Source organism: Pholcus phalangioides, unplaced genomic scaffold, assembly GCF_987345545.1.
Source record: "Pholcus phalangioides strain wild (caught in Gottingen) unplaced genomic scaffold, Ppha-v1.0 ptg000022l_1, whole genome shotgun sequence".
Classification (NCBI taxonomy): Eukaryota; Metazoa; Arthropoda; class Arachnida; order Araneae; family Pholcidae; genus Pholcus; species Pholcus phalangioides.
The window spans coordinates 3,957,207-3,973,176 of record NW_028301615.1 but is presented as its reverse complement, the minus strand read 5'-3'; the positions used below and the strand labels follow the sequence as shown (position 1 = coordinate 3,973,176).

Sequence of the window (15,970 nt, the reverse complement as noted above, 5' to 3'; positions counted from 1 at the left end):
TTGATATAAACCATCTGCTGTGCTCTTTTTACAAGAGATAAGTGTTTAAAAAAAGGTTTATTACATCATGTAATGGTGTGATTTCTGTTATTAAATTATCTACATAACCACTGATACTTAAAACAATACTCTTATTGTGCATAACATTTAAATATATCTAGAGATCAAAATACTAAATTGTAGGACTAAAATGTCATTTAATTTGACAATGCTAGCTTGTATATGATGCTTAAGAAACTCCTGTAACTTATCCTTAGTCAAACTTAGTTATTCTTACTTTTGTACTATGATATGGTATATTTACTAGCGTTTATAATGTGATGGTTTTCAAATTGAAGATGTATTCAAACATGCAAAAAAAAAAAAAAAAAGAGCCTTTGGATATCAAGTATCAAGTCCTAACAGCTTTGTTTTGGTTGAAAATATACTTTAAAACTGTGAATTTATACACACTGAGCTAAGAGCTAAGAAATTTTATGGGAAAATAAATTAGTTTAATTAGTGCATTAACAGATGTTGCATGAGCATTTTTATATGGAATAAAATTTTGGGCAGATCAGAAAATTTTAATTATCAAAATAGGTATTTTTCCTCAGTAATTTTATTTCTGAATATAAATCCCTTTAATCTACATAAAAGTAAGTGTTTTGTTATTTAACATATCTATCAGGCTAACAAAAACTATTTGACATCATTGACAGTAAGTTTTTGCAAGTTATTTTCTGGGTTCAAAACCTAACCTTGATGCCCTATCATACATATTTTGAATAAACAGCTCTATTCCGCTTAGCAAATTGAACACAAGTGAAGATAATCTTAGATAAATAAACCATAAAATTATATTTTATATGTTCTAGACTCTTATGTTAAAAACATTCAAAATTGCTAATTATAATTAACATTTTGTTTTAATTATTGTAATAAATTAATGTTTGAAAAACATTGTGATATACAAAAAGTTTTTCATCATGTTATATACCTATTGTGTTCAAAACATTATCAAAAGACATTCATTTAGGTTTATGACGATTTAAACCAGTTTGACACTTGTCATGTCAAACTGGTTTTTGATGTCAAAAACCCAACCCTGTTTTAGACCATGCATTCTTTGATGAAAATTGTTTGTTGTGCATACTACCACCTCTTTTCCCCATCTTTTCTGAATCACCCTGTATGTGTGCGGATTTTTAAAAGAAATTTTTTCTATTATCTGCCAACAAAGATTTAAACATTGAAAAGTTCTTTTCTACTTCAACAGACACTGCTGGAGCATATTAAAAAAAAAAAAAAAATCAAATTACTTAGTTCAACATCTACAGAAATTTCATCCAGAGAAAAGTTCCCTGATAGTATGTCTGCAATTATAAGCAACTTTCTGTATCCCTTGTTTTTCTTCAAACTTCCCAATTTTCTTTTGCACAGCCGTTTCCACTTTCTCAGTCAATGGATTTAAACAATTCACAACTTCCCTCATCAAATAAATTTGCCCAACTAGTGGAGCACTTGACTTCTATAAAGAAGCAATTATGTCAAAAATGAAACCAAAATTTGACCTAATGTAGGAAAATTTACCAGCAATTTCAGGATCAGCAAGCAACTTTGATTGAGCAAGCTTCTTTGTTATCAAATGATTCAATGATCTCCTTCACAACTGAAAAGTTGTCACAGTAATAGTTACATAGTTCAATCCAAATCCCGCGTTGAGAAATTAGCACACCAACCTCTGTGAATATAAAAAAGTTGCTGTTCGGAATCAGCAATAAATTGTAGGTCCCGTTCTGATTAGCCCTCGTGTGCAGAAAATGACAGTGATGCAACAAAAATGATCAGTTTCTGTGAAGTGCTTTGCTTCACTTTGGGCATGTTGAGAGAGAGAGAATGATTTCACAATAGCACACAAATCATTCACTATCGATACAAAAATTATTTATTGTTGCTATAAGGATAACTTCTAAAGAATTTGAAAACACTGAAGCCCTATGTTTTTATCTGGACCTGCTCGAACTTGATCAGATACAGTGGTTTCATACAGCACAAATTTCCCTTTTGAGTGAGTTTTCCCTAGAGAAATTTTGTGCTACTAACTGTTGAAAGTACAATATTTTAAGTTTAAAAATTTATAAAACAACATATAAAAGAATTTTCTTTCGATTTTCTGATTTTGGTACGAAAATATTTTAAATTTTTGATCGTCTAAGAAAGAAAATCGCATGGGTAACCATCAGGGTTTAAGCTAGATAAAAAAATTCCTTTCGCAAAAAAGCGAAAATGGGTAGAAAAGCTTTAGCAAAATGCTAAAATGCTAATGTAATGATTGATGATTGGATGTATACTTGTTTCGTGCCTCCTGCATGCATTTTTGCGAAAGTGGCTACCACTTCTTTCGCATTCTAAGATTTTCTTTCGCATTTTGCGAAAAATGTGATCATAGCTTAAACCCTGGTCACCATATTCTAATTTTTATTACAACAAAAAATAACTTCATTTCAAAATTTTCATTTCCATTACCTCAAATTCAGTGCTCTGGTGTATCAATTAACACTTGAGAAAAATAATACTGTGCTGTCTATAATTTTGAATGAAAATTTTAAATGCGCATGAGATTACGACTTAGCAAGTGAGTACAAAATAGAGAGATTCTCTTAATTTCTTTGACTTAACTATATTTGGGTAAAGTTAACGAACAACTTAATTTAATTTAAACTTATTCCAAAGTTGAGCAATTTCGAATGATTTCATCTATATTTTCAGTCTTTTATTGTACAATTTTAATTTTCTCTTACATTTTTTTACATTAAAATGGGGAAATTGTAACGCTACGAGACAGTTGCATCAGCATCTGAATTGAAAGGTTTTGCTGTATAGGTGTAGAGTTCAGCTGTAAAGAAAAAAAGATTGAAAGTTGAAAGCTGTTGAAAGAAGGCGCCCTAACGAGAAAAATAATACTTATATACTTTTGGTTGCCAAACACTCAGTGTTTATGTAAAATTTTCCTTCCGTTTCCACGTTAGACAGGCTCCGTTTAATCCAGGTTCTTTGAAGTGTATTTTGTCATTGAAATCATGGGACCACAATTTTTTTCCCCATTTAAGACAGGTTTCCGCATAATACAGGTTCCATTAAAGACAGGTTTTACTGTATATTGAAATATTCTGATGTTTAAGAGTATTGATATTTAATAGTATTATTAATTGAACAATTCCTAGATCTCCTAGATATAAAAGAAAAAGCTTATTAAAAAAATTTCATAAAGTTAACACTTCTTCGTGAGGCTGTTCAATGTCACAATGACTTCAAGTCAAGGCTTGAGGAATTTATAGGCACTACGTCGCCAAATATATATTGGCACCTAAAATTTTTGCATGTGCGCATTAAGCTGGAGTCAAAGGATGACACAAAATTTTCTGATTTCATATTCTCTTCCTTCCATCATGGAAAGGGGGGTTAATAAGCCTCACAAAAATGAAAAAAAAAAAGCTATTATTCAGAACTTTTTTCCTTAGACGAAAAAAGCCATGCTTGGCTTCAAAGAAATTTTACTAGCAAGTACCTAAACTCTTTGATTTGTCAAGCAACCCTGCCCATAAGTAGGTAATGCTATTATGACACAGCCCCTTTGAATCATGAAAAAAGTCCAAGAAATGCAAAAGATAATTATATTTTAGTTTTCTTACCTGAATGATGAATGAATGAATGAACGCCAGAACTTTGCCACTGGACTTATCCCGTTGCCGAGATCTCATCCAGCCCAGCTTCGTGGCAGAGTCTGGAACACTTTATTTAGTGTCAAAAAAAAAAAAAACCATACAAACTTTTTTACAACATATTTTCCCTAGACAATTGGGTACTGTCGCGATTAACAAATTTTGTGGTGATTACAGTTTTCTTACCTAAATAGATGTATCAATAATGGTATTTAAGAAAATGTTATACATTCACTCACTAAATCATCCTCATATCCTCCAGCAAGAACAATAGAAAATGCACCTTCCTGATCACGCCCATGGATTCCAGCAACATGAGGGCGATGAACACCAGTTTCTGAAGCCTATAAAACCAGTTCAATGTTAATTATCAGTTCAATCTTATTAAAACTCGCCTACATATCACTTTAATTTGTAGCATATGTTTATTTTTTTTCCTTCTTTCAATGAAACACATCTCCCCCCCTAGCAAAAATTCACCAATAGTGGAACTAGTGATCGTACTAGAACATAGTGATCATATCGAGGGAAGAGGGTAGAAGATTATTTTATAGTGTGATTATTGTTTTTTTTTTCCAAATACATTCTTGGTTTCAGAACAGGTTTTTGAGACGGTTTGCTAAATGGAAATCGAGGGATATATATTATATGATTGGATATTCATCATCACAGTAGCCCGCTTCGCTCCACCTTGAAATCTAACTTTGTACTGTTTTTATTACCATTATTCGTTTTTATTATTATTACCTGTGAAGTTTGTATTTTTATTCTTCCTGTATTATAGAGGTATCAGTTTTGAGTTTTTGCAAGAAATGAAATAGTTCATTAGGAGTCATAACATGTAAATTTATAAAAAAAATAAATATACACGAGTGTATATTTACATAATTATTTAAATTGGTTTTTTTCAGGTTTTTTTTTATTGTACTTTGTCACATATATAGATCCCTCGAGCAAAGACAATCATATAAAAAAAGGAAAAGAAAATTTCGAATGAAAAAATCGTGTTTTCATCTACTTAAACAAAAAATTTTCAAGGTTACATTCTCATCTGGCACAAATACTTGGCTAGAGATGTAAAATTCTCGAGAATAATCTTTTGGAGAATATTCTCTGGTAGGATTACTATTATAAATAACTTGAGAATATTCTTTTAAGTTCTTGATGAGGATATTCTGTTATTTATAATATATAGTCACATATAATATCCTTAAGAACATTTTCTGGAAGGATTACTTTCATAAATTACTGGGGGAGTATTCTTATAGAAAATAATAAGAATTATTCTGAAGTTATTAATAATAGTCCTTCCAGAGAGTATTATCAAGAATATATGTAATAACATGTATTATAATAAATAATCTCGATAAATAACTTGAGAATAATAATTATTTTTGATAAAAATATTCTCTAGTAACTTCTAAAAGTAGTCCTTTGAGAGAATATTCTCTGTCCCCGTTTCTCTTCCCGCCAAAAAGATGGGAATATTGAAGTTTGTAGACCACAATATTAAAGTTTGAAAGCAAGAACGTGAAACCAACGGGACTGAATTGCACAACTTTTAAAGAAATGTGAGCGATACAGAATTTAAGTGTATGTGCATTGAAGAAAACAACAGTTCTGTATCTTAGAATGAAGGTGATTATATAAGAATAGCTTCCTTTATCAATCAACTTTGATATAATTTCTTTTGTTGTGAACTTATTTCTGAAAATTTATCTAATTTTAAAATAATTTTTTAAGGTTTTAATCTAAAGGTTTCTAAAATCTTTATAACCAAAAGTTGTCGAACTAAAAGTTGTCATTGGGGGGGGGGGGGGGGTGATTATGCCAAAAATTGTTTTGTTGTAAATGTTTCATGCAATGAAAACTGATTTATATTTTACAATATAAACAAAATTAGTAAAAAATTTAAATCATTTAAAAGAAAAATGAATATTCTCGATTATTCTCCAATTTTTACATCCATCGTTCGTTTTCTCGTTCTCTGAGAATATTCTCCGGTCTCTATACTTGGCAAGCAAAAAAATTGGTGCTTGTGTATTTCTTCCGTAGAACTTCCGACGTAATATTACATCAGTAACACTGGATAGGTTAAGTATATATGTCACTTGAACACTCACCTGCAAGCGAAATTTCCAGGCCATTCCAACCTCAACTCCAGGCACAGGACCAAAATGATTCGGAGGCACTATAGTACATACTGTAGTACGTCCAACAGTTGCCATCCCTTTGCCCCAATCCCTCTTTGATTTTCCACTCGCTGATGCCATCTTTGCCTTTTTCTTACTGCCTTTCAATTTTTCACCCGCTTTGACTACCTCATTTTCATCATTCTTGCATAAAGGGCAGTACCTAAAAAAAATAATAATACTTATTTAAGATTTTGAAACAAACAAAAAAGAAAATAGTAAATAAATCAAAATAGTGAGACAAAAATAGAATTGAAGTGGAGATTAATCACCATTCCTCAGCATCAGGAATCTCAGTAAGAGGTGGATCAAGACAATATATGTGAAATGCACGATCACACTCATCACACATGAGCTGCTTATCAGGTTCATCTTTGCCACTACATTGGTAGCAGCCACAATGCTTGCATTTTCTGTTTTGTGCATCTTTACAGTGTGAACAATAAGGCTGAACTTGTCCTGACAAAAAAAAGAGATCAAATAGAACAATCTTTCATATTCTATAAATTCTCAAAATTTAAAATACAGGCGATTCCAAACAAGGTTTGAAAAAAAAAAAAAAAATGTTATAAACAGGATATCAAAAAATATGTCTGACACCATTCAAAACTAGCACCAAGGGGATTAGGACCACACAGGGTCATGGAATTTTTATTCTTTCTCTTTTAGATTCTAAATTGTCCCAAGAAATTTTCTTCCGATCTATGACAGCTCCTAAAACCTCACTGATTAATATAGAAAATGTTTATACGTACTGGGTGTATTTGTTTCTTCATTTTCAGATTGTCGTTCCGCTAATGGCACATTTTCTGTCATCAAATAAACCTCATCTGGAAATTTTATTTTGCAGTTTGAAACAGGGACATCTTCGGATCTATCAAGAAAAGGAAATTATATTCAACTTCTCATTCAATGGTGGAAATACAGTTGAAGTAATTTTAATATACTTTATTAATGGTAAAAATATATAGAAGCATAAATGCCAACACTGGAATGAAGCCTCACAGTACTGATGAATGCCGAGTTTTAATATGATGTGGGGGAGACACCCCCCCCCCCCCAAGAGTCAACATAATCAGTCCCATAACAATAAAAATCACCCGAAAATTTGATTTCTTCCTATTTTTTTGCAAATTTTAATTGAAATTTCACTTAATATCAATACTTGGAACTGGGACCTAGGGACTCTGATAACGTGAAGCCTCCTCCAAGTAATTCATGATTATTGAATGCAATCCCACCCTCCACGTGCCCTTGTGGGTCATGCATATGGACATCTACAACCCTATATCCCCACCCATTTTCTTTATATCAGAGACCCTATGACGAAACAAATTCTGCAAATTTGACTGTGCACTATCAGTGCAAATGAAATCGGGTCCAGACCTGCCATGCTAAACCACTCATAAACCTGTTTTTAACTCAATGCATTGGGTGCTTTTGACAGAAACCAGTTTTTGCACATTAAGACATCAAGTGGATTGGCGGGTCTGGACCAAGCGTTACAAGTTGCCTTCCATGCAACAGTGGAAAAGCCTAATTCTAAAATACAGTGAAACCTCTAATAGGGGATACCTCCAGCTAATGGACTCTTTTCAAATTCTGTCCACAGACTTCAATGTTAAACAACCTATCAAATAACACAAAATTTTGTCCCAGAGGCATCCATTACTAAGACGTTTCACTGCAAAAAAAAATATTAGAGGGAACATTGCTTATGAGTGTGAAAATCATTGTACGGTTGCCAGTCTGCATAGATTTCCCATCATTTTTGTTAAATGAAGTAATAACTTTCCGAGCTTTGGTGGCATGACATAAGGCAGAAAACAGGGGTGCAAGCACCCCTCATCTATTTCAGGGCAGCAAATTTCATTTTTGGAGCAGAACTAAAAACAAACTATATCTGCAATATAAGGAGTAATTTTTCTGTGAAATGCCAAAAGTTTTGACAAAAATGGTTGAAACAAATAATTCTAAATAAATTTCCTTCACAAATTAAAATCCATTTAAATTTTTTCTGAAGTATCTTATGTCACTACTAAAACATGCATTACTGAAGTGATGAATAAAAATTATTAGACTCTTTTCAAATTAAGCAACATGATTACTAAAAACCTAGGCAGCAAGAATTTCTGCTGCTTGAACACCAAAACCTTATTCATCCTGATATAGCAAAAAAGTGCGTGCAGAATATAATAAGGGTTTTTGTGAAAAAAAATTAGCTTCTCGCAGAATTTAAAGGAATTATTCAGCTTAAAAGCAAAATGTAAAAAAACGAGAAAAATATAAATACCTTATTTACATAAACAATTTATCAACCTAATAGCATGCTAATAGATTACGAATCACGAGTCGCTTTCAGAAGTTCGGCATCTCAATGACAACTTTTTTTAAATTTTTCATGAGCTTGAACATAAGATTTTGCGCATTTTATTCCATTAAAGAATTAGATGGTCAGATTTTTCACTGTTCAAACAGACTTTTGTTAACACTGAACTCTATTTCACTGTCTGCGTTACCATGTGCTAAAGATAAAAAAGCCTTTATCAAAACTGGCAAAATTTTAAACTTTGGGCTGCTTTCAAGGTTATACAGTTTGAATATGTCTGCCCAATATCTATCTATTTTCTGAACCGATTTCACTTTTTGTAATTCTTTGCATTGTAGTGCAACCCATTCATCACACATAATTAATAGTTCTGTTGGTACTACATACAATGTTAAGCAACATCCTAGCAATACGTGAGGGAGTAATGTACCATTCCAGCAATGCACGAGAGGGAGTGCGAAAAACAAGAAAGGGTACAAATGTTTCATTCTCTCCAACATGTTTTGGAAAGGTAGGACATTAATATAAAAAGGTATCTTACAGGAGTTATGTAAAATGAGCATGCTCCTAGTACAAACTCCTTCCTTTGACTATTGTTAAGAGCATGCCCCTCCCCCACCAATGCAGTGGTGGACCGTGCGGCTATATTGGGCATGCCAAAGGGGTGCCAAATCCTATCTAGGAGGGGTGCCAAATGGAGTTGAAAGGGTGAAAAAAAGCTGTTGACCAAAAAAAAAAGTCAGTAGCACCAAAAATAGGTTCCGCATGGGTAGAATTTTTTTCCCTCGAGCCGCCCCTGTGTGTTCACCAAATCCGGATTTTAGCAATGTGAAATTGTCACAATCTGCAACCGCCAACGATAACCACACGACCACATAGTGGCTAGATGACAAAACTATGAATATTTTAGCTGGAGTTTTTACAGATCCCATTTTTTCACAACGATCTTCGAAAAATGTTGGTAATTTAAATGAGTAAACCAATCCCCCTTTTCGATGTATGCCGTCTTTGAACGCAGGTTGGCAGCCGCGAAATTACCGTTATTTTCAGTATATAACCCGCAAGAGAAAAAACTCTCAGAAATCGGAAAATTCTGCATATTCATTCAGACTTTGATAGCCTGCCGGTTAACCAATAACAGTACAGGACTTTATACTTCAAGGTAGTAGAACTACTTTTCAAGGTCATGAGATAATGCTATTGTGGCAGATGGTGGGATGTGAAAAAAAATTGAAGTTTCTCCCTCTGTGTCTCTGAAAGAATGCGTCCCGTGAATAAAATTTTCATGCTTTTTTTCCTAAATTCCAGATATTTGACACACTACAGTGCATTAGCAGTACCTCCGCAAACCACAAACGATAATTGGCGCAAATGCCCCGGGATTCGGCTCACCATGTAGCAAGAGAACCAGTTTGGTGTAGCTCTTGCACCCCTGCAGAAAAGCATGGTAAAGAAGTGGAACATGCAATTTGTTCTCTCTCATCTAAATTGTCCGTTGATCAGCCCTGAAACCAGTCATTGCGAATCCATAACCGCCTTTACTAGACATGGGGACTAGTGCTTAAATAATCACGGGACACTCTGGAAGAAAGAATTCCCATATTCCTTATACTTTTCAGATTTCCCAGAGATTCTGATTTTAGATACTTATGATTTGCTCATTGTCATGCTCTAGCATCGGCCTCGATCGAGAACCTGCCACCGTATTCCTTTCAATTTGGCCTAAATATTGTCTAACAACACTGTCATTAATGGTGTCACAATTCAATCAAGACCCTTTTGTAGTCAGTTTTTCTTCTTTCTCACATGCGTATACAAATTTATCGTTAAGAGAAAAATGGACGTGATTTTAAAAAGTAAAAAAAATTTAAAATACCGAAAGAAACTGAAAGACACAAAAGATATGAACATGTTTGAAAAAAAAAATTTCCACAGTGTATTCAGAGTATCTTCCACAGTTGAGTGCAGCCATTCGTAGAAACCAAAGACAACATGTTACAGTTGGCAACTATGTAGAAGGAATTTTATAATTTGATATCGCAAAACAAAAAATATTCTCAAAGCTCGGAAGTATGAAACTGAACTCACCCCATGAATATGGTGCCTATCAGCTCCTTCGCTCGTCTTACTGTCTTTTTCTCTGTGATTTCACATTTGTACCAAAACCCAACTTCAGTAGGTTCTTCCGTGTTGTAATTTGCGAGAACAATGTCACCTACTTTGACATCATCGAAATTTAATTTTTTGAATTTTGGCCGGATATTTCTCAGCGGCAGCGATTCTCTATCATTTTCATAGCTGAAATTATGAAAAATAATTATACAATCCAATTCGAGATTTCAATATAACAAGAAAATCTCTAAGCAATAGCAATTACTTTGCATATTCCACAGTATACACGAAGGAATCGTCGGATTGGTCTTGAACAGGTATTTGAGAGTCTTTTTCAGATTCCTTTTTCTGAATTTCCACTACTTTTGCTTCGAACCATGCGCCATTTTCAGGATCCTTAGCATTTACCATATTTCCAACCTAGTTTGAAAGAATAAAAATTAACAAACAATAATTTTAAATCTTAATCCAAGAATTATTGCATTGAGTCATTGTTTGGTACCTCATAACAGTCAAAGAATTAGAGATTACAACAGATCTTTACAGAAATATGAATGTTACCTCAAAAAACCTGCTCTGTGAGGTAGTGTCTTCTTTTCCCGCAGAAACATCACTCTTTGTACTTGTGCAGCTGTTACCGTCAGAGCAGCTTTTGGATTCTGAATCTTTATCATTGATAGATGAGGATGAAGGAAGATCCAACTTCACATTTGAACTCAGATTCTCTTTGTTTTTTTCACTACTTTCTTGAATAATCGGTTTTACCATAATCTGCACAACATTGTTTAAGCCAACATCATAGTCAAAAAGAGAATATCCATCTTCCAACTAGAATATAAAAGACAGATAATTTGATGTTATGGAATCAGAAGAAATACCACAAACTAAAGTAACTTTGGAACTGCTGATTATTTCCAGCTTTCAAATTTCCAGCCAATGCCATGGGTTTTAGCGGTTTGCCAGTACTGATGAAGTGAACGGCAATGAGCTAGAAATTCAAAAACAATCTGGTCTTAAAATTGCAACCGCTGCTTCAAAGTTTACGGTATTAAAAAAATCATTATCATTAAATTCTCATTCCTTAAGAGTTACAGATGGCATACAGATATGTTTCCCAAAATGGGCAATACAAACTTCTGTGGGAGGCAATGCATCAAAGAGGGTGACGAGAGAAAAAATTTCTGATATGGGGGAATTCTCATAGGAGATGTAGAACTAGAACTTTGGGGAAAAACTGATGTGGATGCAAGTAAGGAAACAGAGATAGAATTTTTTGCACTGGATAAGAATCTGGAGCTGGATATAATTGGTGTATGGCGAAAGAAGAAGTGACGTCACTTCTGCATGTCCTTTCTGGAAGCACATGCACATTATTTACAATGTTGAAGAATTGATAAATTATGACTCCAGTTAACATTCACTGTTATTCCAGTTGGTAGAGTGTGGGTGTAACAGTATGAAGGTTGTTAGTTCAAATCCGCTCATAACTTTAGATTTTTTCCCCAATCTCTTACTTTGAATTTTGATTTTTTTTACTCCTTTACTTACATCTTTGATTTTTCATATGATTGTTTAATTTTTGTTTTATTCAACACTGTTATTTAGTGACCAGTCATCCCTGGAAGGTCCCCTTGGCACAAGCTTCCATGACAACTGATTCATTCTTAATTACTTATATTCAGGGATGAAAGATCATGATGTTCTTGCTTCATGGGTGGGATCAGCAAGCGAAGCACGCCCAGTGCCTCCAGCAAGCTGTCACAACAAAATAAAAGTGAAATCGCACCATGCTAATTGTAATATACATGCCATAATTGTTTTATTATTTTCAAAATATACAGCAAGCCGGTGACATGACAATTAAATCTGCTGTACATTGAATAAATGGGCCATTCCAAAAAAGTGTGCATTCCACATTTTTGAAATAAAAATTCAAGGTCGAATTTTCACAATAAGATTGATCTCAAATTATAGCCAATGACTTTTATGAGTGAAAGTCATGGATTTTGTCCACTCTGTTACGAAAACAACGATCACTGTAAAAAAAAAATTATTATTGGAGCATTCAAGTATTACATAAGCAGATTTTTAGCCATTTTTGACCCCCCCCCCCCCCCAGCAGCTTAGAATCCCAAAAGCAGAATGTTTTGCGATGTTCTGCAACAAGCCTTCAGCTGACACATAATAGCATTTTTCTACACTATTCTTAAAATTCTTCCAGATTGTTCTGCAACATCACTGGTTGTTCTGCGACGTACATCGCACATTTCGGCACATTCTGCTTTGGAGCTTAGAATATTTAATATCTTCAAAAAGGGTTTGGTTGATGACGTAAGCAACCTTCACACACACCCCTTCCCCCCTGAATGACCCCATTTCTGCTGTTTTATCTTTTAAGATAATAAAAGTTTTTCATGACTTCTCCAAAATATTACATAGAAAAATTTATTTTTTACGTATATTTAGTTACTTAAAATCGAAGCTTTTTATTTATGACAGAAAATGATGAATCTTAATTATTTATGATAATGACATAACAGAGTGGACATCAGACAGAAAAATCTGGTACTAACAGACAGAAAAATGTGGTACTAACAGACATAACGTGAATATTAACTCGTTTTGCAAAAGTCAAATCCTTTCAATGACAGCTCAAAATGTTACCAGATTTAATCTGGTATAAAAATATATTTCCCAAATGACTGTGTAACAGAATGGACATTTTAAAATGGGGAAAATTTTGGAAAAAACACGAACAAAAAAAAAAAGTTTTTCTTAAGAAAAATTTTTTTTCAAAATTTTATTACAAGTTTTATTTATTCATCTATGGCACACACAGAAAAAGAGATTCCATTTTTTTTTTTAAATCCCATAGATTTACACCAAGAACAATTTTTCAAGCTGGTACAGCCAGATTTTGAGCTTTTGCTACAAACAATGATCTTTCTCTTTTAATTAAATACTATCTGAAGAAAAGTCAAGAAATGCAATATGACAGAGAACTCAATGAAAATCTAGAAAAAAATTAAAATCACAGCCAGTGCTCTGAAATTTTGTAAAAAAAAATATATAGTCTCGGAGAGAGAAACAGTTTGTACACTTTTTTGGGGGGAATAACCCAAATGTCCAGTGTCACGTGTCTCTAAAAGATCTGGCAAGAAGATTGATGTCATTTCTGGCAAGTCTTCCGTCATACACTGAATAAACCGTCTGCCTGTGTATATGTATCCTCTACCCAAAAAACTTTTTAAGCATAAAATCAGGGTCAATAACTCCTTTTCTATTCCTTAACCTATGAGCATGCACTCTTACCGGACCTTGGCCCTTTAAACAGTTTTTAAAATTTGTGACCCACATTAAAAATAATGTTTCACGAACACAGAGGTAAAAAAAATTAACAAGTTATAGCAAAACCAAACCATTTCTACCAGACTCTGAGAGAAACTACCACCTAACTGCCACAAAGGAAATCATTAATCCTTCTAGAAACCTATTAACAAGAATTTTATTTTTCCCAACCAATTTACTGTGATGGTTTTGGAAGCTGGGGGGAAAGAACTAATAATTAAAAAAAGAAACCAGATTTTTTTTTTTTTTTCTTCTATGACTTCTTTATACTACGTTTCTATTCCCAGGCCCCGACTAGATGGGCAGCATATGTCTAATGCCCCGGAGACTGTACTAGATCACTGTGCCTAATTCACTCCTCCTTTTACATTATGTGCACTTGCCCGTCTGACAAAATATCTCTGTGTGGCCGGGTTTTTTTTTCTCCACATCCATTGGAAAAATTTTTTTTTACTTGCTTCTTTCCCATTCAAATGCTAAAATTAATGAAATCTAACAATTATTTAATTAACTATACCCCAGCATTCATTTACCATTGAAACCGGCCGGCAGTAAAAAAAAATCTAACCAAGCCAATATTTCATAGACCAGCTACAAAGGGAAACACGAATAGATTGTTTCACAAAAACACGTGTTCATAAAAATAATGTTTTAACAGAGACAAATAGAACGAAGATTGGACCTGTTTCCCTCGGAAAAAAAGCCTCTGCCGCTCCACTGGGGCGTCGTCGAACAAGTCGACGAGCATTTCTTTGAGGGCTTCCACCTTGGTCATCTTCGACAAGCCATCCACCCGGACCGTCTTCAGGTTATCCGACCGAACCTGTATCCACATTTCTCTAGATGAGACGACGACAATAAAACAGACGATGCAACTCGAAACAATTAAAAATAATTTTCCACGAACAGCGGGGTCAAAAAAACTAACAAGTCCGAGCAGAACCAAACGATTTCCACCAGACTCGGAGAGCACCTAACACGCGTGAACCTGAATATAATGAAGAAAAGCGCGCGAAATATAATGCTTGTAACTGTTAGTATTTAAACAGAGCTGAAACTGGTATTAGGCTTTTACCTTGCAACGAAATCGTGGTCTCTACTAGAATTCCTTTGCCCATATTTCATCGAGAAAAAATGTGATGCAGGTATTTTTGAAGAGGAGTTGAGCCACGCAGGATTACATTATAAGGCCAGGATTACACTATAAAAGTAATTTTATAAAACTTGAAAAATGCCACCAATAAGATTATCAGTTTCATTTGCTCGAATGTAACCTATGAGCTTTATTGTTTGAATTTTTTGTTTTATACAAGGGATTTTATCAAACTTTTATAGTGCAATACCGGCCTAAAAGCTTGATAAAATCCTTTTTATATAACTAGAAAAATCCAACCAATAAAGCAAGATTACATTCGAACAAATGCAACTAATAATCCTACTGGTTGAATTTTTCAAATTTTATAAAAGAACTTTTAGAAAACGTTTATAGTGTATATATTACCTAGCCCTGAGGATGGGATTACACTATAAACGTTTGATAAAAGTCTTTATAAAACTTAAAAAATGCTGCCAATAAAATCGGTTTGATATTCTAGAATGTAAGAGGTTTTACTAAGATGACCATACGTCCCGTATTCATAGTTAATCCCGGTCGTATTGTTTGTTTTGTAAAAAATCTTTTATCAAACTTTTCTTAAAGCCGGGTTTTCCTAAGAGCAGGTTTCTACAGCGCACGCAGCTTGAAAACGCAGATTGGTCAAAAAAACCTGAATTTCAAGTTTTTACCCAATCAGCGTTTTCACGCTGCTAAAGCTCTACTCCTAGGAAAACCCGGCTTAAGTTTTTCAATCAGCAATTTGGATTACACTATAAAAAGTTCAGTAAAATTCATTTAGAAAACTTGAAAAATTCAACCAATAAGGCTATTGGCTGCATTGTCTCGAATGTAACCGATAGCTTTATTACTTAAATTATTCAAGTTATATGTAAATGAGCTTTTCTGAAACTTTGATAGTGTAATTCCGGACTTAGTGTTTGCCAGAAAAAGCCATGGCCTTGAATTTCTTGATTTGCTCCGGGTGATCAGGTTTTTTTTTAAAAAAACATACAATTTTCATGAAAGTTAAAAAGACAATTGCAGATTTTTGAAACACAGAGGAAGTGGAAAACCCTGCAACTTCGTGCAAGGAAGTCACTAGCGAGAAGCTTACGTGAGGAGGGGGTGGGGTGTTGAATAGGAGCTTGTGCCCTCAAAGATTTTGTCTCTTCCCCTCCCCGTGAATTTA

General features: G+C 33.9%; 1 protein-coding gene across 1 annotated transcript in view; it reads right to left on the bottom strand.

Annotated features, from left to right (window-relative positions):
* The window catches only part of LOC149069370 (E3 ubiquitin-protein ligase UHRF1-like), a 51,363-nt gene extending 36,631 nt beyond the window's left edge, over positions 1-14,732 (bottom strand). Inside the window, exons 1-8 of the mRNA XM_089249559.1 lie at positions 14,368-14,732; positions 10,899-11,165; positions 10,603-10,757; positions 10,314-10,523; positions 6,652-6,770; positions 6,169-6,355; positions 5,828-6,059; positions 3,944-4,048 (exon numbers count right to left, since the gene is read on the bottom strand). Coding sequence (XP_089105685.1) covers positions 3,944-4,048; positions 5,828-6,059; positions 6,169-6,355; positions 6,652-6,770; positions 10,314-10,523; positions 10,603-10,757; positions 10,899-11,165; positions 14,368-14,520 — 1,428 coding nt within the window. The 5' untranslated portion in view covers positions 14,521-14,732. The remainder of the gene's footprint in view (positions 1-3,943; positions 4,049-5,827; positions 6,060-6,168; positions 6,356-6,651; positions 6,771-10,313; positions 10,524-10,602; positions 10,758-10,898; positions 11,166-14,367) is intronic.
* Positions 14,733-15,970: the final 1,238 nt, after the last annotated feature.